At 44.6% G+C, this 26,873-nt stretch overlaps 2 protein-coding genes across 3 annotated transcripts in view; one reads left to right on the plus strand and one right to left on the minus strand.

Annotated features, from left to right (window-relative positions):
• Nucleotides 1–17,878, plus strand: part of LOC139277286 (ubiquitin-like modifier-activating enzyme 1) — a 355,737-nt gene extending 337,859 nt beyond the window's left edge. For both annotated transcript variants that reach the window (XM_070895554.1, XM_070895555.1), the window contains exons 24-25: nucleotides 1,456–1,556; nucleotides 14,674–17,878. In XM_070895554.1, the coding sequence (XP_070751655.1) occupies nucleotides 1,456–1,556; nucleotides 14,674–14,815 (243 nt within the window). In that variant the 3' untranslated portion in view covers nucleotides 14,816–17,878. The remainder of the gene's footprint in view (nucleotides 1–1,455; nucleotides 1,557–14,673) is intronic.
• A 21-nt stretch (nucleotides 17,879–17,899) lies between these two features.
• inka1a (inka box actin regulator 1a) lies at nucleotides 17,900–22,418 on the minus strand. Its single transcript, XM_070895556.1, has 2 exons — nucleotides 22,245–22,418; nucleotides 17,900–19,030 (listed from the first exon to the last, which is right to left on the minus strand). Exons 1-2 carry the CDS (start codon nucleotides 22,293–22,295, stop codon nucleotides 18,047–18,049), a joined length of 1,035 nt encoding a protein of 344 aa, XP_070751657.1. The 5' UTR covers nucleotides 22,296–22,418; the 3' UTR covers nucleotides 17,900–18,046.
• Nucleotides 22,419–26,873: the final 4,455 nt, after the last annotated feature.

A 26,873-nucleotide genomic window follows, 5' to 3' on the forward strand; every position in this document is an offset into this window, starting at 1 on the left:
CTATGTTAAAGATGCTATATAAATACAACTTATTCTTGTCCTGAATCTCCCCTATGAACTGAAGTAAACTATTCCTTAGCATGCCAAAGGGTTGCGACTGGTGCAGGGTTTCAGACTGAGCTGCTTCATTGTTAATTAAAGAAAGATTGAACGAAAGACTTGCATTTATATAGCGCCTTTCATGACAACCTGACGTACCAAATCTCTCTACAGCCAATTAAGTACTTTTGAAGTGTAGTCATTGTTGTAATGTAGGAAACGTGGCAGATACAGAAAGTTCCCATAAAGAGCAAAGTGATAATGACCAGATAATGTTTTTTTTAGTGATGTTGATTGAGGGATAAATATCGGTCAGGACTCCGGGGATAACTCCCCTTCTCTTCTTCAAAAGAGTGCCATAGGATCTTTTACATCCACCTGAGAGAGCAGACGGGGCCTCAGTTTAACATCTCATTGGAAAGATGGCACCCTGACAGTGCAGCACTCCCTCAGCACTGCACTGAGAGTATCAGCCTAGATTTTCTTTTGTGCTCTGGTCCCTGGAGTGGGACTTGAACCCACAACCTTCTGACTCAGAGGCAAGGGTGCTACCCACTGAGCCAAGGCTCATGCATTATTTGGGTTGAATTTTTCAAGTAACTTTCTTTTTGTTCTATTTGTAATATAATATAAAAATTAATAATGGTTGCTGGCAAAGAGTGTATTTGTTGATAGCCCCTGGGGGAGGGGCATGGCAGGAGGCATCCTGCGATTGAGAATTCTGATAAAGTGGACGAATGTCGGCAGACTGCTGTCAGAACAGGAGCTAAACTTTTGTTCAGTTGACATTTCAAGTGTAAACATGCAGCTGAGCATCTGCATCTGAAGTAGGGCATGCGCTAACCTTTGTGATTGTCAGTGTCTGGCCGCTAATGCGCGAAGGAGGCTGTGAATGACGACGATATGATATTAGTGCCTCTGTTTTACCAAAGAAAAGAAGCCCCTGCAGTCAAAAATAATAAAAAAATCTTAAAGCTCTTCATGTGATTTTATTTGTGGTTTTTTTTGGCTGCTGAGCGCTCTGATTTACACATCAAAGATTTCTCACATTTTTGCTACTTTAGTGAATTGCCACAACTGATGAAACGCAGTATTAAAAGTGCAGTTAAAATACACGTCTCTTCTTAAACCAGGTGTGTGGAATGAAAAGAGTTGCCCTTTGCTCTTTTGAAGCTTTTTTAAGTTAAAAAAAAATAAAGCATAGTACAAGGAAATTGCATCTGTAGACAACTCCTCTTCCCTGAAAACTGAATTGTAATTAACTACATTTGGGATCTTTGCCTTCACTATCATCATCTTCACTGAATTCAGAAACGTGGTGCGGGTGAGCAAACTCTGCTTGTATTTCCATCTTCTCATCTGCCCGTCTGAAGGACAGTTTCATCAACCATGTGCGTTGTTTCGCTGTTTTTGCAGAATGAACATAATCTGGACATTACTATGGTCTTTTGTGGACCCCACACGTTGTATGCTTCGCATCAGAGCCAGGAGAAACAGAAGGAGCGATTATCACAGAGGTCTGTAACACTCTTTTCATTTAACGTCTTATGGCTGAGAGTGTAGAATCTATGGGGGCAATTCTGACGCTTTGCGATAACAGGTCGGCAGTTGATTTATGTTTTGCAGCAATGCACAATTGACAGTATGGGGGTACATTTAATGCCCAGAAACGGGTGGGTTTGGGTCGGGGTGGGATCTTAACATTTTTAAAATCTCAAACCCGAACCCAACCCGTCCACTTCTGGTTTTAACGGGGGCAGGCAACTAACCCACTCACAGGAAGCGGCTCACTCATTTTAATGAGACTGCATGCCCCAAGTTTTATTTCTCTTCCAGCTTTAACACTGGTTGGCCGGGTTTCCCGGCCCATGGGAAACCCGGCAGCTAAAGGGAGGTGTGGAATGTGGCATGGCAGAGGTAAGTGCTTTTCCAACACTGCTTCTGGTCCAGGAGGAGCAGGGGTGAATCCCCCTGCCCCCCCCCCCCAGGCAAACTTGTTTCTCACAACACGTGACTGGATTCCTCCTCCCCCCCTCCCCCCCCGGTGATTACTGACCCCTCCCTGCAATCACCAGCCCTCCCCTATGATCACCACCACCTGCTGGAAACGGCGCCTGAAAAAAGTCCTGGCCACTCTTCCGAGTCCCCGGAGTCCCAGCATTGTGAAGTGGCGGGTGGAGCAACAGGCCAGCGCAGAAAGCACTGCCGGCAGCTGCGCGCATGCGCAGTGAAGTCTGCGCATATGCTCCTGCCCTCCCAGCGTGTCCTGCGGACTGTGAGCAGGACCCGGTGCTCGCCGCACCCTATCCCCAACCGAGTGGCCTCCCACACCCGCTACGTTCCCGGGCCGAGGTAGGACTTCAGTTTTATTTTTTATTTATTGATGGTTGTGTTTGAGAGTTTTGATTTGGAGGGGTGGGGGAGGGGAGGGAGGATGCGAGTTTTGTGGGGAGGGGTGGAGAAAAAATGCTTTGTGGGGGGGGGAGGAGAAAGAGTGTTTATGGGGGGGGAGAAAGAGTGTTTATTGGGGGCGGGGAGAAAGAGTGTTTTGATGTGGGGGGGGAACTTTTTTTAAAAACTTGATTTTGGCATAAAGGTAGGACTTCTATTTTTAATTTGTTATTGATTGATTGCTTATTACTTTTTGTGGTTTGTTTAGTGCTTTGTAAGTCTTGGTGCTTTAAATGTACTAACCTGCGCCGATCTCTTAACTGCCCGCAAGATTTTTCAGAGCTGGCCACATACACTGTCCTAAGTCGATTTGGAGTAAGTTTTTGGTGGCCAAAGTGGCATAAATGGCCAAAACTGGCGTAAGTGTCTGGGAACGCCCCCTTTTGAAAAAAATACTGAACTAAAAAAAATCATACCTAACTGACTTACTCTGGAGCAAATTTTGGGGGGAAAATTGAATTTTTTAACTTACGCCAGAAAAAACAACTTACTCCAAATAAATGGATGCAAGTCATGGCCAAAATTGGGTCCAATGAGTTGGATTTTGGGATAACGACGATCTGATTGAATATAAGGCAGTGGGGAGCATGGTAACTTTAAACTAACTTGCCGGATGGGAAACCCACAAGATCGGGTGGAATGCTAGTTTTACACCCCCCACCCCCCAATCACCCCGCACCCCCCTGCCCAGTATTAGTCTCCATTGCTATTAATAGTGAGTGAAATCATGACGGGTGTAAAAACCAGCGTTACACCCGATCCTGTCAGTTCCCCGACAGGCGGGATAGGTTATAATTGCCCCCACAGATCATCAGAGGGCCTGCAAACCAGCTGCCTGCGAACAGAATTTATAAAAGCAATAGCTACATAAAGAATCAGCAGTCTTTGAGTTCAGGATTGGATCGCATGATAATGTGCTTGCGTTGTGTTTGATTGCTACAGTGACCACACTTCTAAAATGCTTATTGGCTTTGGGACGACTTGAGGTCATGAAAGGCACTATTTAAATACAAGTTCTTTCTTCTAAGTAAACAATATTTTTTACATTTTCACCATATGCTGATGTTATGAAAAGTCTTTAACAATAAGGAACAAGTGCCTTCTTTGAACCCGACATTTCCCAATGTAACACCTTGTCCCATATCTCGCTCGTTCAACTCACTCAGTAGTCAGTGGTGATATACAGCATTCCTCCCGGCATCTATTTACAGGGAGAGGCCAACAAACCTGGCAAATCTGCTTCTAAAGGGCTACGAGACCACATTGGGAAACGCTGATCACAAGGCCACGTGTTCCATCAGTGTTTACGCATTAAACTCCTTGTAGCTGCTCTCTTAAAGCAGCAAGACCTGGACAACATCCAGGCTTGGGCTGATAAGTGGCAAGTAACATTCGTGCCACACAAGTGCCAAGCAATGATCATCTCCAACAGGAGAGAGTCTAACTACCTCCCCTTGACATTCAGTGACATTATCATCGCCGAAACCCTGACCAGTGGGGGTCTCCATTGACCAGAAACTTAACTGGACCAGCGCATAAATAATGTGGCTACAAGAGCAGGTCAGAGGCAGGGTATTCTGCAACGAGTGACTCACCTCCCAACTCCCCAAAGTCTTTCCACCACCTACAAGGCACAAGTCAGGAGTGTGATGAAATACTCTCCACTTACCTGGAAGAGTGCAGCTCCAACAACAGTCAAGAAGCTCAACACCATCCATGACAAAGCAGCCCGCTTGATTGGCACCCCATCCACCATCTTAAACATTCACTCCCTTCACCACTGGCACAACATGGCTGCAGTGTGTACCATCTACAAGATGCACTGCAGCAACTCACCAAGGTTTCTTCAACAGCACCTCCCAAATCCGCGATCTCTACACCTAGAAGGACAAGGGCAGCAGGCACACAGGAACACCATCATCTCCAAGTTCCCCTCCAAGTCACACACCATCCTGACTTGGAAATATATCGCCGTTCCTTCATTGTCGCTGGATAACTCCCTCCCTCATAGCACTATAGGAGTAGCTTCACCACAAGGACTGCAGCGGTTCAAGAAGGCGGCTCACCACCACCTTCTCGAGAGCAATTAGGAGTGGGCAATAAATGCTGGTTTTGCCAGCAACGTCCACATCCTGTAAATGAACACATTTTTAAAAACTACTGCCCCTGTTGTAACTATCACTGTCCAAGCCACCATTTACACGTTTTACACACGAAATAAAGCAGCTGGATTTGAGATAGTCAATTGTTTTTAAAGGTCTTCTGCTGTAGAAACTCACAGGGTAATTGACCAGTAGAACTTACCCCGGTCTCTGGGTAGAGAAAAACATTTGCCAATTAAATTAATAATCTTTTGATGATGCCTTTGCCCTGAAATATCTCTGTCAACATTATAGCTAAAGTAAAAAGGAATTCAGAAAAAATAAATGATTTACTGTTTCTTACAAAGGGACCTGGGTGGTGGGATTAACAGTTCCAAGCATCTAAATATAAATATATTTAATAATAATCTGATTATCACATCAAAGAGATGAATAATTGCCTCCGTTCCGTTGCCATGTGAAGTTTAATTGAAGTCAGTTACTGAAGCCCTGTCTAAAAAAAAAAGAAAGAAAGACTTGCATTTATATAGCACCTTTCACGACCACCAGACGTCTCAAAGTGCTTTACAGCCAATAAAGTACTTTTGGTGTGTAGTCACTGTTGTAATGTGGGAAACACATTTGCGCACAGCAAGCTCCCACAAACAGCAATGTGATAATGAAGAGATAAACTATTTTTGTTATGTTGATTGAGGGATAAATATTGGCCAGGACAAGGATGAAGCCAATCCAGTTAAAATTGAACACTATAAACATTAAGCAATCTATATTTATATAACAGGTCCATTGAAACTCTAGTATAAAAATACACAAATTAACTTTGTACTGAGTCGAAACCTCATGACCATGTAAACCTGTATCTTCATGAACTTTATTAACCTTTGTAAGTTTTAGTTACTCGGGTGGCAATAGGAAATGAAAAAAAGATAAGCAAAGAAAGGCTATGGTTGAGGGAGATTTTCTGACTAATTCCCTTTTTGCTCCCTCCCCGTTCCCATTGTCCTGTCTGTGAGTGCAGAGCAGACACGAATCTTCAAGTGTTTCCCTCCCTCCTGCAGTGAAGACTTCCTTAAACCAGGAAGTGAGCTCGCTGGGGCTGAGGTGACCCAACCTCGACAGATACATTGAGGAGTCTTGCGTTTACACAGCTCCACTACATGGGCTTTTTTTTCTTTCGGTTGTCGTACATATGTTGGAAATATCTTGCATTTCTGTTCATGTGTGTGATTCCTGAGACTGGAGGTTACCCTCGGAGCCGGCAGCTGAAGGATGTAAAAATCTTTAGCTGCCGGCTGACGGGTGGTGTAAACATCCGCCTGTGGCTATTTCCTCTCTGATACCGCTCCAAGATATTTCCTATAGCTTTTTTTTAAAGCACAGGATCTCTTGATAGTATCACATACACCAGACCGTAGCAGGACTCTGCTGCATTGTGTGTCTGCTGAGTAAGACATTTCCCAGTCCAGCTCAAGCCAAACATGTTCATTTTCACTTTCTGTGTACAGTGCCCAATAACGGTTCCCCCAAGCTGTTGTCCCCGTAAGTTCAGATTGTAGAACCCCAGAGCGCTACTTGTAAAAATTTCAGTCGGGTACTAATACAGATCTTTGGTGTTCTGATTTTATTCAACGATCAGGAAACAACAAATAAAATATAAATGCAAATAGGAATGAGTTACAAAAGCAAAATACTGCGGATGCTGGAATCTGGAATAAAAACAGAGAATTGCTGGAAATCTCAGCAGGTCAGGCAGCGTCTGTGGAGAGAAAGCAGAGTTAACGATTCGGCATTTTCTGTTTTTATGTTATAATAGGAATAAGTTGCCTGGGCTTGGAGGACTGAATTGCCAGAGATCAGGGGTGCACAGTGGACTATAGCTAGTGTCCTGTAGGCCAAAAATTACTGTAGGCTGTTGTACCAACGCTTAACAAGCTTAGATCACATTTCTGTTCATGCTATTTTAAAGGAGACATTATCCTTCTTAAAGTAAGTGATTTAAAACCTCCATTAAAGTAATCACTGTCAGACCCACCTATGACAAAGACTGTAATTTTCATATTGGACTGTACAGTCACCTGAGAACTTACTTTTAGAGTGGAAATAAGTCTTCCTCGATTTCGAGGGACTGCCTATGATGATGATAAAGTAACAGAGAGGAATTTGATACAAGTGTCTATGTGTGTATGCATATCTATCTTTACATATATATATATGATATATACACACACAAACACACACACACATACACACAGACACATATAGATATACATTACCATCACCTCCAAGTTCCCCTCCAAGTCACGCACCATCGTGACTTGGAAATATATCGTCATTCCTTCATCGTTGCTGAGTCAAAATCCTGGAACTTCCTCCCTAACAGCACGATGGGAGTACCTTCACCGCACAGACTTCAAAAAGGCGGCTCACCACCACCTTCTCATGGGCAATTTGAGAAGGGCAATAAATGCTGGCCTTGCCAGCGATGCCCACGTCCCAGGAACAAATTAAAGAAATATGTGTATATATATATATATATATATATATATATAAATATCCAAACTATCCAAAATGTACTAGCACAAACTATCCAAAATGTGCTGTACCTGTCCAGTCTGAGCTGTGTCTAAATTTGTTTGATTACTTGTGCTCCAGGCCCACCCCCCTGCATGGGAAATGGGGCAGAAATAGGAGTGCAGCTCTGGGCCTGGCCATCGGCCTTGGAGAATAACAGGGAGAAGGCCTAAGGATCTGGTGCATCACTGCATAAAAAGGGATCTGGCAGACCATCTGTGCCCTCTTCATCTTAGTGCCAGGCCCCCGCAGACCTCCCAATCTGACAGTCCCTGCTCCACCCCATGGTGCAGTCCCTGGAAATCCCAGGACAACATAAAGATGGCTGAGTAATGGGACTCCGCCTCTTCTGTCTGACCTTTGCACCTAAAGAATAGGCATTTCTCAGCTGCAGAGGTCAGGAAAACGGGCCTTGGCAGCTGAAGGCACAGTCGCCAATGGTTGTGCAATTGAAATCAGGGATGCTCAAGAGGTCAGAATTTGCGGAGCACAGATCTTTCGGGGTGTTGCGAGGCTGGAGGAGATTACAGAGATAGGGAGGGGCAAGGCCATGGAGGGATTTGAAAACAAGGTTAAAATCGATGCGTTGTTTAACCAGGAGCCAATATAGGTCAGCGAGCACAGGGGTGATGGGTGGACAGGACTTGGTGTGAGTTGGGGCACGGGCAGCTGAGTTTTCGATGACCTCAAGTTTACATAGGGTAGAATGTGGAAGGCCAGCCAGGAGTGCATTGGAAGAGTCAAGTCTAGAGGTAACAAAGGCATGAGGGTTTCGGCAGCAGCTGAGCTGAGGCGATGTTACAGAGGAGGAAATACGGATACGATTCTGAGAGAACAGCAAGCGGGTAGTTATACTGCCAGCTCTGTATCATGGATTTTTGACCTGAATGCGAAAAGCATTGACATTAAGGGTGATAGCGAATCAGCTCCAATAGAAATAAAAATCGGAAACAGAGTAAAACAGGTTGCTGAGTCGTTTTCGCCCATTTTACACTGTCACAAAATTACCCCAAGAGAGTCATGGCCAAATGTAGTCTTCATGTGAAGTGAGGTTGGAGAACAGGGGATAATTGGACCAGGCCTTGTAGATGCAATGCAGTCCTCCTTTTAAAGTCATACATTCTGTTCTCATTTTTTGCCTAATACTTTAATTTTATAATATTACTTATCGATTAAATAGCAATGGGGTTTGGGAAACATAGAAGTAGGTCTGGGGTGCAGGCTGAGGGGGTGGGAGACACAAAGATGAAGTGCTACATTGCAGCCATTATAATTACAGAATGGCATGTTTACATAGGTTGTTTCCATAATTAATGTGGACTGAGGAATTTATAAGTTGACATAAAAATGTGCCAACATGGAGTAAGGTTTTGTAGACAGGAAGTGCACACAAACATAAGATTGTCCACGGAATTTTCCTGAAATTGTGCATTATTGGTCAAACATGCAGTAGTACATCACAATTAGTCCAGATTCTGTTTGGTCACTGTCCTATCAACGTAGTGCACAGATGACTCAAATAAGAATGTGTATCTACATAAAACCAGGCTCATGAATCTAATGTATATTTGGGCGTTACCCTTGAATGAACTCTAATCTCTGGGTTCAGATGATGGTCAATGCATTCAAAGGTAGTTCCCTTGGTATGTAAAATCATCTGAATCCTTCAACCATTCCCAGCTGTCTATTCTTCCTGATATAAACTGCCCGAACCCCTCGATTAAAGACATAACCCAGGTACTCATTAATCTATGTATAACCCATCTAAACCCTTTGATTTGATTACAATTTCTAACAACAATTCACATTTATACTGCGATGTAATGTACGCAAGGTGCTTCACAGGAGCATAATCAGACAAGAATGAACACCGGGTCAAAAAACAGATATTAGAACTATTGACTAAAAGCTTGGTTAAAGAAGCATCTTAAAGGAAAAGATTGCGGCGGTGAGGCTTAGGGAAGGAATTCCGGAGCTAATGATCCAGACAACTGAATGCACAGCTGCCAATGGTGGGGGGAAGAAAGTGAGAATGCACAAGAGGTCATAGTTGGAGGAATGCAGAGTTATTGTAGGGTTGCAGGCAATGTTCCCTTCAATTTTTGTTTGGGTGCGCGGTCCCTTTAAACTTCTGCGCGTGCATGGTTTTTCCATTGAGTGTGAGCGCTTCAGACAAAAGGGGACATTGGTTGTAGGGCTGGAGGAGGTTACAGAGATAGGGAGGGGCGAGGCCAAGGAGGGATTTGAACACAAGGATGAGAATTTTAAAATCAAGGCACTGGTAGAGCAGGAGCCATTGTAGGTCAGCGAGCGCAGGGATATTGTGCGATCGGGATGGTGTGCATGAGGATACAGGCAGTAGAGTTTTGGGTGATCTCAAGTTTATGGAGGGTGGAAGATGGGTGGCCAACCAGGAAAGCATTGGACTAGTCAATTCAAGAGATAATAAAAACAGGGAAGAGAGCTTCAACAGCAGATAAGCTGAGGCCGGGGCAGAGACGGGTGGTTATATGGATACAAGTAGGCGATCTTTGTGATGGGGAGGATATGGGCTCGGAAGCTCAGCTTGGTCAAATAGGAAGCCAAGGTTACGAGCAGTCTGGTTCATCCCAAGACAGTGGCCGGGCAGAGGGATGGAATCGGTAGTAAGGGAACGGAGTTTTGTGGTGGGGGCCGAAGACAATGGTTTTGGTCTACCCAATGTTTAATTGGAGGAAACTACCCATTCATTGGGCCCAATTCTGGCCATGACTTGCAACAATTTTTTGGGAGTAAGTTGTTTTTTCTGGCGTAAGTTAAAAAAAAATGGCATTTTCTCCAAAAAATTTGTTCCAGAGTAAGTCAGTTAGGTACGATTTTCTTTAGGTCAGTTTTTTTTCAAAAGGGGGCAGTCCCAGACACTTACGCCAGTTTTGACCATTTATGCCACTTTGGCCAGCAAAAACTTACTCCAAATCGACTTAGGTCAGCGAATGTGGCAAGCTCTGAAAAACCATGCGGGCAGTGAAAAAAAAGCAGCGCACATTCGGCAGACATGAGGGAAGGGAACTGGAGAGGACCTCAACAACCAGGCACCAAACATTGCAAGGAAAAGCTCAAACAATTAAAATACTAATAAAAATGAAGTAAATCCTACCAGGGAAATGTGAGCTGCTGGCCGCGATGTGAGAGAGAGATGCTGGTATACAAAACACTCTTTCTGCCCCTCCCACCCAAAACTCTCTTCCTTACCCCCCCTCTCCCCCCAAAACTCTCCTCCTCCCCCCAAAAAAACTCTCCTCCTCTCCCTTCCCCCCCCCCCCAATCAAAAGTCTCAAGCACAGCCACTAAATAAAAAATAAAAGTGAAGTCCTACCTGCCCGGGAACTCAGCGGGCCAGCCGGCCGGTGCGGGAGGCCACTCGGCCGGGGATAGGGTGCAGCGAGATCAGGCGTCCCTTCGGCCTGGGATAGGGGCTGTGAGCATCGGGTCCTGCTCACAGCCCACAGGACGCGCTGGGAGGGCAGGAGCATGCGCGCAGCTCTCACTGAGCATGCGTGCAGGAGCCGGCAGTGCTTTCTGCGCTGGCCTGTTGCTCCGCCCCCTCCTTCAGTCTCCACGCCACGACACGACTCCGGGGATCCCGAAGAGCGGCCAGGATGGGGCCCCTTTTTTCTGCCGCCCTTTCCAACGCGCAAAGTCGGCGCGCTTCAGGTCAGTACGCCGAAAAAACAACTTGGGCAATGTTGGGCCCATTATACTGGGGGTTTGGAATTATTTGCCTTTAATAAGAATACAAGATGTTCTTATTCATGGATAGATTTGTGAAAAGGGGTGTGGAAGTATTTGCAAAAGAAAAATGGTGTATGTGAATTGGGCAAACAATAAACAGACTTCATGTCTGTGAGGCAACACCTATGAAATGGCACCTGCTCAGATTTCTTCTTGTAGTTGGTCAAGCAAACTCAATTTTATTGGACAATTGAAGATCAGCATTGCGTTTTTCATTTTCAATGTAGTTGAACAATAACTGTTTTATTTTGTAGTCCCTGTCTTATAATTTGATAAAGCAGCAAGTTATAACATAATTAATTTTGCCTCTGAGTCAGAAGATTGTGGTTTCAAGTCCCATTCCAGAGACCTAAGCACAAAAATCTAGACTGAGGGAGTGCTGTACTGTCAGAGGTGCCGTATTTCAGATGAGACGTTAAACCGAGGCCCCGTCTGCTCTCCCAGGAGGACGTGAAAGATCCCATGGCAGTATTTCAAAGAAGAGCAGGGGTGTTATCCCTAGTGTCCTTGCCAATATTAATCAATCAACATCACTAAAAATAAATCATTATCACATTGCTGTTTATGGGAGCTTGCTGCGTGCAAATTGGCTGCCACGTTTCCTACATTACAGCAGTGACTACACTCCAAAAAGTACTTCATTGGCTTTTTGGGTGGTTGTGAAAGGTACTGTATAAATACAAATCTTTCTTTTCTTTTTCTGTTAAATGTGCTATATATGTGCACGTTATTGTGTTTATTAAATACAAAGAATAGTTATATAGACTATAAGGCACAGAAACAGACCATTCGGCCCAACCAGTCCATGCCGGCGTTTATGCTCCACTCGAGTCTCAACCCATCTTTCCTCATCTAAATCTATCAGCATAACCCTCTATTCCCTCCTCCCTCATATGCTTGTCCAGCTTCCTCATAAGTGCATGTATACTATTCAACTCATCCATTCCCTGTGGTAGCAGGTTCCATATTCTCACCACTCTTTGGGTAATGATGTTTCTGCTGAATTCCCTAAATGATTTCTTGGTGACCATTTTATATTGATAGCCTCTAGTTTTGCTCTTCCCCACATCATTCATCATATGGCTGAACGCAGGTGAGTTATAGGATCCGATATTGACTTTGTGCTGATGATTTGTCCTAGAATCTCCAAATCATTAAAGAACGTTCCCTAATATCTGCAAATGATCATTAACCAATCAGCCCTTTGAGCCTGCGCTATCATTCGATAGCCATTTCCAATTTCTTGCCTACTTTCCTTGTCCCTTCCTTTCAAACACCTCAATTAATTCTGTATTTATGTTCTTTTGTTCCACACTCATCTAGGCTATTAAGCAGCCTAGCGCACTTTTTAAGAGGATATGCCATTGTTCCGGATTCCCTATTCAAGGGAAGAGTCACTCCCCATCATCCCTGTTAATTTCCTTGATTATTTTAAACACCTCAGTCAGATCACCCTTAACTTCCTCAGCTCCAGGGAATACGACCCAAGTTAACCCAGTCTCTCGTCATAGCTAGGTCCTTTCCTCCCAGGTATCACTCTGGTGAATCGTCGCTAGACTCCCTACAAGACCAGAATATGCTTCCAAGGGCGGAGAAAAGAAAAAGAAAGAAATTTATATAGTGATGCCGAAATTCAGGTGTGGCAGAAAGCAGCGCACCTATGATTTTTAGAGTGGTACTTACCGCTGGGAGCTCCAATGCGGTTGAAAGAGCCACTTTCAGGAAATGATTCGTAATGGGGCAGGCCATAGACTTAAAGCCAGGCTGAGTGGCTGAAAATCGGTCGGACAGGAACTCTGCTGCTGTCAATCAGCGGTGGAGTAGTAGTGACGTCACAGCTCTCCCCCCTCCGTTAAAGGGGAGAGATTCTGTTGTTTTAAATCTTCAGCTATTGGGCCACCAGAGAGGTTTCAGCTGGGCCAGTGGCCGCGGGCCCTCCCGTTTAAGGGCCGCCACGCTGCCGGGCCACACTCAGTGCGGAGATGGTGCACCGACAGAAAAACCTGTTGGGGGCACCGAGCAGCGGGGGATAGACCTGAATATCAGAAGGTAAGTATTTTTGTTTAATAAAATTGCCGGTGCAACCCCTGATGACTCGCTTTTGGCGGTCATCAGAACCGAGCAGGATCAGGTTTCAGCCGAAAAATTCCCGACCTGAATTTAGGTCAGGTTGGCCAGTTGACCCCAAAGAGGCGGCCATTCAATATTTAAGAATGGCCGCCGCAAATGGGCATTAACAGGTCTCTTTGAGACCTTGAATTTCAGCCCCAGCACCTTTACAGCCAATGAAGTACTTTTGGTGTAATGTAGGAAACAAGGCAGCCCATTTGCGCACAGCAAGCTCCCACAAACAGCAATGTAATAATGGCCAGCTCACATGTTTTTTTGTTATGTTGATTGAGGGATAAATATTGGCCAGCACACAGGGGATAACTCCCCTGCTCTTCTTCAAAATAGTGCCATGAGATCTTTTGCATCCACCTGAGGGAGCTGACAGGGCCTCAGTTTAACATCTCATCTGAAAGTCAGCACCTCCCACAGTTCAGCACTGCACTGGAGTGTCTGCCTAGATTTATGTGCTCAAGTCCCTGGAGTGGGACTTGAATCCGCAACCTTGTGACTCAGAGGCAAGTGTGCTGCCCACTGAGCCACAGCTGACACTACAATTTGGATGCCCAAAACTGAACAGAATACTATATACTGAGCAAAAATATATATAATCCTTTTTGAATCTGCAAGCTAGTTTTTAGTTTCCCCGCTTAGATTGTATTTTTCATGCATATTATGATCAAAGTGTATTACCTCACACTTTGTTACATTAAACTGCATATACCAACGTTCATTTCTGGAACATAGGTGCATCTGCAACTTGGACTGACTCTGAGCTGGTAATACAGCTGTACATTAGGCACCTCAAAGCACTGGAGAAGTTACCACCAACGCTGCCTCCGCAAGTTCCTGCAAATCCATTGGCAGGATAGGCGCACCAACGTCAGTGTTCTCGCTCAGGCCAACATCCCCAGCATCGAAGCATTGACCACGCTCGATCAGTTCCGACGAACGGGCCACATCATCCACATGCCCGATATTAGACTCCCAAAACAAGCGCTCTACTCAGAGCTCCGACACGGCAAGCAAGCCCCAGATGGGCAGAGGAGACGCTTCAAGGACACCCTCAAAGCCTCCTTGAAAAAGTGCAACATCCCCACTGACGCCTGGGAATCCCTGGCCCAAGACCGCCCAAAGTGGAGGAGGAACATCTGGGAAGGCACCGAATACCTTGAGTTTCTTCCCCGGGAGCAAGCAGAAGCCAAGTGCAAACAGCGGAAGGAGCGTACGATAACCGAAGTACCCACCCACCCGTCCCTCCAACCACCGTCTTCCCCACCTGTGACAGAGACTGTAGGTCCCACATTGGACTCATCAGTCACCTGAGAACTCAGATTAGTGTGGAAGCAAGTCATCCTCGACCCCGGGGGACTGCCTAAGAAGAATAGTGAAATGAGTTTGGGAACTCTATCTCAGAAAAGCTGTGTGATTCTTCTAAAGGCGCACTGATGAATCACAGTAGAAAGAAACAATTGCTTTTCGGTGCAATTGAACCGCAATAAGGATACATTGTAGAAGAAAATAGCCAATAGTTGGTGGTGCCAGATACAGTTGCGTGTATATATAGTACTTATTTTCAGTCTTCCCATTAATACCTACCGGTATTAAGATTTTGCTGCTTTCTTTTCAGATTGTCAGAAATTGTGGCGATTCTCCGTAAGGAAGACATCGAAGAACACGTGAAGGCGCTCACATTCGAGATAGGCTGTGAAGCTGAGGGGGATGAAGAAGAGGATTTTGATGTTCCCACTATTTGCTACCAGATCCGTTAAAAACCATAGGGTAGTGAGACCACCCCCTCCACCTCTCCACCCCTCCAACCCCCCACACTTGCACTAGTTTCTGAAAGCCCACAGAAACTCTGGATTGTTGGTCTACCAATGTTATAAATCTATTAAAAAGCTTGGATTTTTAAAAAATGTTACTGGGGTATTTTCTCCCTAAATATACAATGAAGATTGTAGTCCGTCGAAGCATCTGAAACTAATTTTAAGTTGTTGCTGTCATTATCGTTAAAAAGTGATACCAAAGTGCAGTCTGTAGACAGGGTCGTAAGCCTAGGTTTCGGATTGCCTTTAACACTGCAGCAACCCGTTTTAAAATAACCCCCATCATAAAATCCACGCTGCACTGTCCTTTCATCCCACGATCTGGATTTGAATCCAACCCAGACTGAGGGATGAATATATCCTCTGTGCCTTTCTTTCTATTCGCTGTAAAGATCTTCCGAAGCATGAATTGGGACAGTTGCAACTCCGTTCTATAGTGGTCGTGAGTCCTTTACACAAAACTGCCCCCTAATTCAGTAAATATTGCCACTAAATTATCAGTCTCACTCAGAGCCTATACATTTCCAGCTGCCTATCTAGTTGCCATATTTTTTTTAATTTGTTCCTGGGATGTGGGCAACACTGGCAAGGCCAGCATTTATTGTCCATCCCTAATTGCCCTTGAGAAGGTGATGGTGAGCTGCCTTCTTGAACCGCTGCCGTCCGTGTGGTGAAGGTACTCCCACAGCTGTTAGGGAAGGCGTTCCAGGAATTTGCCCCAGCGACGGTGCGTGTGATTAGTGTAGGAAATGGGAATGTCAGATTGTAGTAACACGAGATGCTCTCCCAAGGTCAGGATTAAAGAGGTAGAAGATGAAATTCATCTGCACCTAGCCCATACTTGATAGCGCTTCACAGTGGATGCCAATAATGGAAAATGATCCATTCTTCAGCACAGACATCCTTCACCGCAATGAGCATAAATTTCACTGTAATTAAAAATACTTTGAATGTAAAGGGTAAATGTAATGCTACTAACTAAAAATGCCAAACCAGCATTTTACTAGTCAAATCCTTTGAACTCAGAAAATAATAACCACATTGTTCATCTTGACAGAACAATGAATGAAAAGTAATGACAACAAGAAAACCTCATCAGCTGGAGGAAAATGCCACCAAAAAATTCAAGTACATTCCGTGCAGGATTGCACCTTGAGGTTGCTGTCAGAAAAGAGATTCTACATCTTACCTGATAGGATTTCAAAGGGAAATAACTAGACCAACAGAAACAGGGCAGCCTTACTATGAAGTATGTGCCAATGGGATGGCCCCATAGTACATAAACGGTGTAACTGAAGTTGCAAAAACTCCTTGTGTTGTAATGAGTATTAGAAAGTAAATCGACAGTATAATTTTTACAGGCTAATGTTCACAATTCATGAAAGTAGACAGTTTCAGTTGCAAGTTATATTTTATTATATTCCCTCCTCTTTTTCCTCACTCTTGCTTTTTTCCATGCCACATGCGTCCTTTGGCTGGGAAAACTGGTTAAAACTGCTCCTAAACTTCTCTTAATGCCATTCACATACTCCTCGGCTTCTGCCAATAGAGTTCTTTAGATGACCCGAGTCTAGCTTTGGGTGAGGGACTCTTTGATTTTCGTCGCTCATGCTCCCTCTGGGTTTGCATTAGGAGGCTCAGCGCCTGCCTCCAACAGTTATCGCAGCGATCAACTGATGGGGAGTACATACTACAGCTGAGAATAACCCCTTCACTTTTGGTCACCTTGTTCCGCATGTTCAATTCATCACATTTTTCGAGGGGGACACCTTGCGAGAGCTTGGTACTTTTGGAAATAATATTTAAGGCGTGGAGGGCTTTGGATTTTGAATAGTGTCTGGATTTGACCCTTACACTGCTGAATTAACAAGAAGCAATATAGTAACTAACATCATTCCTCTAATTCCTATTGGTTAAGCCTATAGCTGGCTTCCCCACCTTTTTTGAAATGATGTCCTCACATTTCCTTCCTGGCATAGAAAGACCTCAGTTTGGAAACGGTTACTCTTGCACCAACTAGGACTGTATGCATCTCACTGCCTGTTTAATAATGGCAACCTTCATACACTGGAAGTAAAGAGCGCTTTCATCTTTTTTCCCTTGTGTAAAAACGATAGGGAAAATAATGGTCACCAAAGGCTGTGAGAACCTACAGTTAATTGAAACAATTGTGTTTTAGTAACAGATACTGAGGGATAGAAATTCTGTGGCTAAGCGGCCCTGGAATGAGTCGGATCAGGGGCGCTAAAGGGCTCGGAGGCACGAGCGCCGCCATTCGCACCGCTCGCCACATTCAGTGTGCCGGCGGCACTGCCCAGGAGTGTCGAGCCGGTGTGCAATGCCCCCGGTTTCGACAGCGCGATGATTTTTGTTTGGCGCTGACGCTTAAGCGCCCTGTAGCGCGCCCTAGTGGGACCGCCGGGGAAAACAGTTCCTGCGGCAGTGAAGGAAGGAATGTGAGGTATGTGAGATTGGGGGGTTTTTTTGTTTTATTTTTGCGATTTATGTTTATGAGGGGTGAGCAAGGTATTGGGAATGTTTTTTTTGGGGCGATTTTATTTTTTCCAGGGAAGCCTCTCTTAGGGCGCTCCGAAGCCGGCTCGTTAGCACAGATTTTCAGTTGCTCAGCCGGCCTAGTGCCCTAAGAGAGGTGTGGAATGCTCCGCTCCACTCTCAGAGCCCAGATGCTGAATTTTGTGGCTGCAGACACAAACCATTTCCCGGCGCAAAATTTACCATCCCGCCGCCATTAGCCTCAAACCGAATTTGCAACCTAGTTGTTTACAAAGTGAGAGCCAATTCTGATTGAGGTTGGCTGTGATCCTGCTTTGAATCAAGTTGAACTGTAAAAAGGGGGTCAGCTGATGGCCATGCACCAGAAAATCGTAATGAAGATAAATACCTGTAGAGTGCCATGGAATGGATTGAACAGCATTATATATTGTAGTGATTTGTCTGTGCTAGAACCTGATGCCCAAATAAATAAAGAGTTGTCGGACAGAACCATTAATGAATCCTTTGTGTTTATTTTAAGACATTGTATAAAATATAAAATGTATGTACACAAACTAAATGACTATATACATTTTGGCTTATATCAAAAAGTGATACAAAAATGAGATTAATATGCGCCTCAAGTTGGAAGCGCAGGAGTCAATGTCCGCTTTGTTTATTCTATACATAGCTAATTGTGTCCTTGCAAATAATTGGTTTCCTACTTCTGCTTTTCATCAAAGCAATGAATTTATCAAAGTCTGTTGATGCTTCGTGCGTCTGCGGTAGGTTAGAGTGAGAACGATGCAGATAAGAGAGCTTTGGCATGTAATTACCCAAATTTGTCGGACAGGAGAGTCTCTTTGATAGCATGTGTGCATGGCTGTTGTCTCTGCTGCTTGGGTGCTTTGGGTCTGTACTCTTTGACCTGTCAGACCGAGAGATGTTGGCCAGTTTACGCCTGACGTTTCCGGAGATGCTCAGGATGAAGTCGTGAGGCTTCCCCAACCATCTGCCGGAGTGATCCTTGGCCCTTGGTTCCGTCATCTCGTCCATCTCCTCTGGTAGGTCCATCCAGTTTTCTACCAGATCTGCGAAACAATTGTCTCCCAGCACAAGGGGCTGCCTGTTCCTGCTCTGGGAGAGCAGATTCACTGTCCAGTCATTGGGATCTGCGTAGTCGAAAATCTTCCAAGAGCATTGTTCCAAATAGACGTCGGAAGTAGATTTTGGTCTGATTTTTTTGTTTGGTCCCAAGCCAATTTTGTTCCGCAAAATCCCAGTGGTGGGAAGTCTGTTTTCTCTCAAGCATGGCGAGCTTCCTACGCGTGCCGCCTTGGTCAACGTGGGCCCAGATGCCTCTGAATAACCCGAGTCGAACTCCAAGCTCCTCTCGCTGGTGGGCGACGCAAATACCGATGGGCTGCCCTCCTCTTCGCTTCTCGGAGACGCCAGGCAACAAGCAGAGTCGTATGTGTCCGATTCGGAGACGTCCGAGGTAAAACTGTTGGAGTTCCTCCCCTTGGCGGGAGGCAGGGCCATGGGCGCCTCCTCCTCCTTCAGGCTCAGGGTACTGATGTTGTGAATCTGTTTCAGGTCCTGCAGTGCCTGCATCATACACTGCATTTGGTCTCGAAGACAAGCCCCTGCCTCCTTCATATTTATCTGGGCAAAGAAAATAAACACAAGGAAATGATAAGCAATTCAAATTGAAGTACTCATTATCAGCAATTATTTTTCTAATTATAGCTTAATATTATTAACTGTTACAATGTAAAATCTCCCAGGGCAGGGCTCCGATTTGCTGAAAAATTATTCCTAACCTCATAGTTCACTGTGTGTGGATGTCCTTGTGTGCCTATGTTAGTGCATATTTGTCCTAGTATCTGCATATATGTAGATCATTGTGATCCACTCTTCATGTGCATGTGTGAATATATATCTCTGTACATCGATTGCACAGAAATGCACCTATAAGTGTACGGACATACTAGTGTACACCTTACCCATGTGGGTCAATGTACCTGTCTTCATGTGCTATGTATATCTCCATCTTCACACAAGGGGTGGTAGCAGTGTGGACCTCTCTCCCACAGAAAGCAGTAGATTCTAGCTCAATTAATGTTAAATCTGAGATTTTAGCTAGACAATAAAAGGATATGGAGCCAAGGTAGGTGGATGGAGTTAGGATACAGATCAGCCATGATCTCATTGAATGGTGGAACAGGCTCGAGGGGCTGAATGACCTACTCCCGTTCCTATTTATCTTCATCTCTGTACACCAGGATCTGTTGATAGCCCAGCTTTGCACACATACCAACATGCTTTCCAATCCACTAAAACCCACAATAATTATCATTACTGTCTAAGCATCAATGTCATGAAGATGTATTTAGCTCCAGACTGTCCTGCAGTCTACTTGATTCCTTTTGTGTGCATCCAGCAATGGGTAATAGATTATCTGTGAGCATAAGGTACTGTACCCATTACCCCAGCTCTGCATCTTAGGAAGGCATGTAGTGAAAGCTACAGCACATTAAATTAACTCAGAAGGTTTTTATCTCTTCCGATTCTTACAATAAATATTTTGAGATGAGATGTTTCTATGTTTCTATGTTTCTATTGAGACGAGGCTGTATGAGCTGGTACTGTTCAGCAAATCCACGAGGCCTCAATCCTGCACAACACTAAGGGGTACAGTAGCATAGTGGTTATGTTACTGGACTAGTAATTCGGAGACCTGGACTAATGATCTGGGGGCATGAGTTAAAATCAAATAATTAAATCAATCTGGAATTAAAAAGCTTGTATCAGTAATGGTGACCATGAAACTGCTGATGTCCTTTAGGGAAGGAAATCTGGCGTCCTTACCCGGTCTGGCCTATATATGACTCCAGACTCACAGCAATGTAGTTGACTCTCAACTGCCCTCTGAAATGTTGTATTTAAGAAGGCGGCTCACCAGCACCTACTCAAGGGCGATTAGGGATGGGCAATAAATGCTGGCTCCCGTGAATGAATTTTTTTTAAATACACTGACTTACACCTCTAGTAAGCAAACTAAGACCTGCCCTGGGTATGTATATGCTCTTACAATAAAGATGCATTCCATTTTCCAAAAAAAACAATTGACTTCCTCCGGATATCATTGACAGTGTGATAACGTGAAGGAAATTTGACTTCAGGACGATTAAAGAGTCGAATAGGCGCCCTCTGGTGACCTGTGTGGTAAGTGCACCAGGCAATGTGGGACTGAGCCATGAAGAGCAGGAAAATCCCAGCAATCCATCCCTGACCTGTGCTTAGTTTAATGATCTCAGAACACGAAGCTTCAACGGGAGCCATTCGGACCATCAAATCCTACCACACGACTCGCTTAAACATGCTCCACACTGACCCTGCCCAATATCTCAAGCTGGGGGAAGGGAAGTGATTGTACAACAATTGGAACAATAAAATCACCTCACATCGCCCCCCCCTCAAAAAAAAATCTTGAGTCTGGTTTTATGTCTCCAACCAGCACTATAGTTCTAGAGTTAATGATTTGCTTCTAATTGTACATTCCCCCGTGAAGGTCTGGAATTGAAGGAAACGGAAATTCTGGTGAGGGAAAATCAGTGAGCCTTTCCCCCTGGAGATTGGACTGAGTAAACATCACCCTAATTGTTTCTGATGAGTTGGCTATGAGTAAGAAAAGAGACAGACTCGCTCTTTCCCTGAAACATTCCATTTGAGCAGTGTACACTCTGCGGGCAGGTAGCGACATGTTGAACCGCGCTGGTGAACACCTGGACACTCGCTACAGTGCTCTCACCTGGCCGGCTGCTTTGTGCTCATTTAACAAAAGGGGCGCTCTGCATTCTCATCACAGTCTCTTTTCAAATTCACCTCAAGCAGTGTTGAGGGATCTGCATTCCATTAAAATCCATACCCGCCCCCCACCTCCACTTCTCTGAATGGAGCAGAGTCCCACACGAGCTCGATGGGCAAAGCCAGGGACAGCTAGTTGCGTAGCCCGCAACGTCTGTCTCTGCACCCCCCCCCCTCCCCAGCATCTGTCTCTGTTCCCCCCAACATCAGTCTCTGCACCCCCAACATCTGTCTCTGCACCACCCAACATCTGTCTCTGTTCCTCCCAACATCTGTCTTTGCACCCCCCCCAGCATCTGTCTCTGCAGCCCCCCAGCATCTGTCTCTACACCCCCCAACATTTGTCCCTGTTCCCCCTAATATCTGTCTCTGCACCCCCTAGCATCTGTCCCTAACATCTACCTCTGCCCCCTAACATCTGTCTCTGCGCCCCCAACATCTGTCTCTGTTCCCCCGAACATCTACCTCTGCCTCTAACGTCTGTCTCTGCACCCCCCAACATCTGTCTCTGTTTCTCCCAGCATCTGCCTCTGTAACCCCCGCCCCCTCCCACCCTGCTTTTCTAATAACTCCCCAGCACTTCTCTCATCGCCCGGGACCCATTTTACAGCCCGGGACCACGACCCCAGTTAGAAAACCAAGAAAACCAAGCGGGCAACCCCATAACCTTAAATCATAAAACAATTTTTGTTAAAAAAACACATAATTTAACAAGTTTGGGGCCTTGGTTTGCTGGGTCCCAGGGATTCTTAATAAAGGTGTCTTATATCGCATTAATTAACATACAGCAATAGAGGAATTCTGTCGTATATATAATTTTTTTTAAATAAATACAGTTTCCAGAAAGATTTTAGTTCTACTTGCCCCGTTCTGTAAATCTGAACCTTTTCATCTACTTAAAAAAAATACCATTTGAAACAACTCCCTTGCACTTCCCTAGCGGGTTTCAGGGGAAGGTACAGTAAACACGAATCGCCCCATGTAAGTTTCATATTTATCTGTAACTCACCATTTCTTTACGAAGATGACAAATGAAATCATCGAGTTTGGCGTCCTGCATCACCGAGCTCTCTCTGTAGCCTCCCTGCCAGCTCTGTGCTGTGAATACTCTCAATCCTACATTGGGAATCGCTGCTTCTCGCCTCCTTTATAAATTTTTCACCTCTTTTTTTTCCCTCCTCTCGATTTTTTATTTTAAATTTTAGACACACTCGCCTACACATATGTATATATCTCCTCCTTCGGGAGTCACCTCCCACCCCCATTTAAAAAACAGCCAATCAGGACGCAGGTCCGTCCCTCGGAGTGAGACACCGAGCCAATCCCCTTGCTCTGTAACCCGAAACCAGAAGACATTGCAGAGATTTACAACGTGGAAAAATTGGCACTCCGCCAAGTGTCACTCAAGGGGCCGTCAAATTTTTTTCCACGTGCATTTTTATTTAATAAATGCTGCTTTGTGATTTTTTTTTAAATAAAAGAAACAATATTGGAGTTTATAGATCTTGTGTCACTACATTTGTAAATCTGTGTATCTGTTACAGGACAGATCTGCGTGAGATAATCCTGCACAGTGCAGAGTGATTGCGGGAGCACTCGATTTCTGGCAATACGTTCCCACTGTGATGAATATGTCTGATCAGTCTTGCGGTGGTGGGGGAGGAGGTTACACAGATTCCTGGTAAAATCCCCGTTCCCTGTCACTCACTGGCCCCTTATTACTTGGAAACCCCGGGGTCTGGCCCGGGACTGTTGGTGTCGCACACTTTGTTCTGGGAACTAAACTTATTTCTAAAAGAATTCTGCAATTCTTGTTGTCCTGGGTGCAGTGGAGTTTTAGATAAGGGCTGGGGGAATACAGGCTCCGTTTATCAAAGCAATCCATCCAATTTAATACACAATATCCATTTTAATTTACAATGTTAATTTTAATGCAAAATATCCATTTAAATCTCCAAGGTTGATTTTAATCACGGGCCGGTTTCACGGTGGAACGTTAGCTTTAATACTGGGTATCTGTTACCCATTACAGGCTTGGAGGCTAGTTTGGCATCACTGCAGGAAGCTAAGGTTCAATTTGTATCTTAGTGAGGTGTGCTTAGCGCAGTTCTTGTTGAGGAACTCACACTGTTTTCAATTGGTGTTGTAGCACAGCCCAGGCATATGCACTCCACACAAATCCGTACATTTTCATTCTCTTGTACAACAGCTGATAAAAACAGAGGAATTAGGAGCAGGAGTAGGCCATAGGCCCCTCGAGCCTGCTCCGCCATTCAATAAGATCAAGGCTGATCATCAACCTCAACTCCACTTTCCTGCCCGATCCCTTGATTCCCCTCGAGTACAAAAATCTATCTATCTCAGCCTTGAATATACTCAACGACTCAGTATTCACAGCCCTTTGGCATAGAGAATTCCAAAGATTCACAGCCCTCTGAGTGAAGAAATTCCTCCTCATCTCAATCTTAAATGGTCGACCCCCTATTCTGAGACTGTGCCCCATCATCCTAGACTGCCCAGCCAGAGGGAAATAACATAAGAACATAAGAAATAGGAGCAGGAGTAGGCAATACCGCCCCTCGAGCCTGCTCCGCCATTTAATACGATCATGGCTGATCCGATCATGGGAAGGGGAGTGCCTATGGGAAGGGGAGTGTCTATTGGAAGGGGAGTAGGGGAGCGTCTATGGGAAGGGGGAGTGTGTATGGGAAGGGGGATTGTCTATGGGAAAACAAGGTCGTTATTTAAGTAGCTTCTGGAGAAGTTGGTTTGTTAAATGTGGCAAACCCAAGCATCATTTTTTTTAGAAGTTTAGATTAAAAGTCTATCAATTGTTAGGTAAAAGTGTTTAAAATGAACCAAGAGGCACAATTCTGAATGTAAAAATGTAAAACTTTCCAAGATAGCATGTCCCCAGTCCCCAAAAGAGTCCTGTGATGGGCATTGTGTGGCAGAGGATATTTGGAAGGAGTGTGCACACTTTACCTACTGAGGATATATTTAAAATTATACAGGTTTGCCCAGCCACTATTGGTAAAGGCCTTTTAACCCCTCCTCCTCCCCATGCAGTGACAAGACCCCCAACTCTTGACATCCCGACCCACAGTCCTAAAGTATATATTTCCTGCCATTGCCAGGAACTGGTTTAAAGTTCCTTATGTGTGTTTTCATTGCCTTTATTATCAGAGATGCACTTAAAGAACGTGAAGCTGGTTTCCAATAACTGTCAGGACATGATTTTTGGAACTGCAGGTGGGGGCTTCAGGACTCAATAGTAGGGTTAGGGCTCAGGGTCCAGCTGTGGCAGTATGTTCCACGGTTCTAGTCATGGATAGGGGAGTTGGGTCAGTGGGTGAGGGATGACAGCGGGGACAGCACCCAATATTAAGAGCTCTAAGGTCGGTGGTAATAGCTTGGAGGCAGAGCTGGGAGATCGCAAAGATAATTATTAAACAGTGCCACCTTGGAGAGCAAGTGTGGTGTACTCAATCAGAGGTAAGTAAAATGAATAGATGGGTGTAGTGTATTTGCTTCATGGGTTCTTGCTTAAGAACTCATAGCAACACATTGCTTTAAGTTGGTTTATTAACAAAGGTTTAACAATCACACTACACATTACCATTTCATCCACTAGGCTCACAACTGCATACTTCATCGTGGATGACATAGACCCAACTGACTGGGGTTTTATTGAGTATTCTGAACATCACATGACTGGCTAAGCCACTCACAATGCAACAGCTCTACAACTATTTTAATTAAACTATTAATCAAGTGCCCCCCACCCCTTAAAAGGGGCACTAGAACCGACAAATTAACAAATTAAACTTTGGACATTAAACAGTCAAATTAAAATTTGGTTGCCGGGGGTGGTGATGCACTCCAGTCCCTCCGGCACCCACCTCTTGCAGAAGACCGCGAGCGTACTGGTGGACACCGCGTGCTCCATCTCCAGGGACATCCTGGCTCGAATGTACCCGTGGAAGAGAGGCAAGCAGTCGGGTTGAATGACCTCCTCGACCGCCCGCTGCCTGGGCCAGTTAATGACCACCTTAGCCAGGCGCAGCAACTCTACAACTATTTTTGTAGAAAACAAATAATCAAGTGTCACCTGATTAAAGGGAGGGGGTGGGGGCACACTCCAAAAACTTTTCAAGTGCCCCCCTTTTTTTGAGGGCACTAAAACACGAATTATACAAGTGCCCCCTGGCAGCAGCTCTACAACTCTTTTGGAGTAAACAATATTAAACGTTAAATCGTGCCCCCCGATCTGGGGGACACTCCAAACATTTCCCAAGGCCCTTTTTTTTTTTATTTTTGTAGTTTTTTTTTGTGGTTTTCTTTGGGCTCTAAAACCATAATTTACAAGTGCCCCCTATAAAAGGGAAGGGGGACACTAAAAACCCGGCAATTAAAACAAATTAAACTTTAAAACATATAAAATCAAATTAAAATTTGGTTGCCGGGGGTGACAATGAACTCCAGTCCCTCCGGCGCCCACCTCTCGCGGAAGGCCGCGAGCGTACCGGTGGAGCAGCTCTACAACTCTTTTGGAGTAAAACATAATTAACATTAAATCAAGTGCCCCCTAATCTGGGGAACACTCCAGCCACCTTTCAACTGCCCTTTTTTGGGGGGTTTTTTGTGGTTTTTTAAATTTATTTTTTGGGTTTTTTTGTGGGTTTTTTTGGGCAATAACATCATAAATTTTACAAGTGCCCCCTATAAAAGGGGAGGGGAGCAGCTCTACAACTCTTTTGGGGGAGACAAAATAAACATTAGATCGAGTGCCCCCGATCTGGGGGAGACTCCAGACACTTCTAACTGCCCTCTTTTTTAAATTTTTTTGTTTTTTTTGTTTTTTTGTGGGGTTTTTTGTGATTTTTTGGGGGCATTAAAATCATATAATTTACAAGTGCCCTCTATAAAAGGGGAGGGAACTCTTTTGGAGTAAACAATAAACATTAAATCTTAAACATTAAATCGTGCCCCCCGATCTGGGGAACATTTCAAACATTTCCCAAGGCGCTTTTTTTGTTTTTTTGGGGTTTTTTTTGTATTTTTCTAGTTTTTTTGTGGGGAGCAGCTCTACAAACCTGTGAGCATATTCACAGGTGCATACATTACAGTGGGTTTAATGGTGACAGACAGGCATGGCAAGAATAGAATGAGGGAATTGGAACAGCAACAACTGGGCCTAGAAATTTGACTCAGACGGTGGTGCAAAATGGGCGGTATTGATTGGGCCGCCCATCATATGCAGCACATGATATTTAATTCCACTGACTGCAATAGATCTGAACATCAGGCGCTGTGTATAACTATGGCCGATCCAATATCACCTGTTTAGCACCACTTTGCATTTATATAGCACCTTAAACATAATTAAACTTGTTTTACTTGAAAAGAAAAAGAAAGAATGGCATTTATATAGCGCCTTTCACAACCACCGGACGTCCCAAAGTGCTTCACAGCCAATTAAGTACTTTTTGAAGTGTAGTCACTATTACAATGTAGGAAACACGGCAACCAATTTGCGCACAGCAAGCTCCCACAAACAGCAATGCAATAATGACTAGATCACGTGTTTTTTTGTTATCTTGATTGAGGGATAAATATTGGCCAGGACACTGGGAAT

Source organism: Pristiophorus japonicus, chromosome 12 (genome assembly GCF_044704955.1).
Source record: "Pristiophorus japonicus isolate sPriJap1 chromosome 12, sPriJap1.hap1, whole genome shotgun sequence".
In the NCBI taxonomy this organism is placed as follows: Eukaryota; Metazoa; Chordata; class Chondrichthyes; family Pristiophoridae; genus Pristiophorus; species Pristiophorus japonicus.

Coding starts and splice junctions, on each gene's coding strand:
- inka1a (XM_070895556.1), bottom strand. CDS start 22,295: ATGCAGGACGCCAAACTCGATGATTTCATTTGTCATCTTCGTAAAGAA. Junction 19,031..22,244: donor GTCATCTTCGTAAAGAAATG/GTGAGTTACAGA, acceptor TTCTTTGCCCAG/ATAAATATGAAGGAGGCAGG.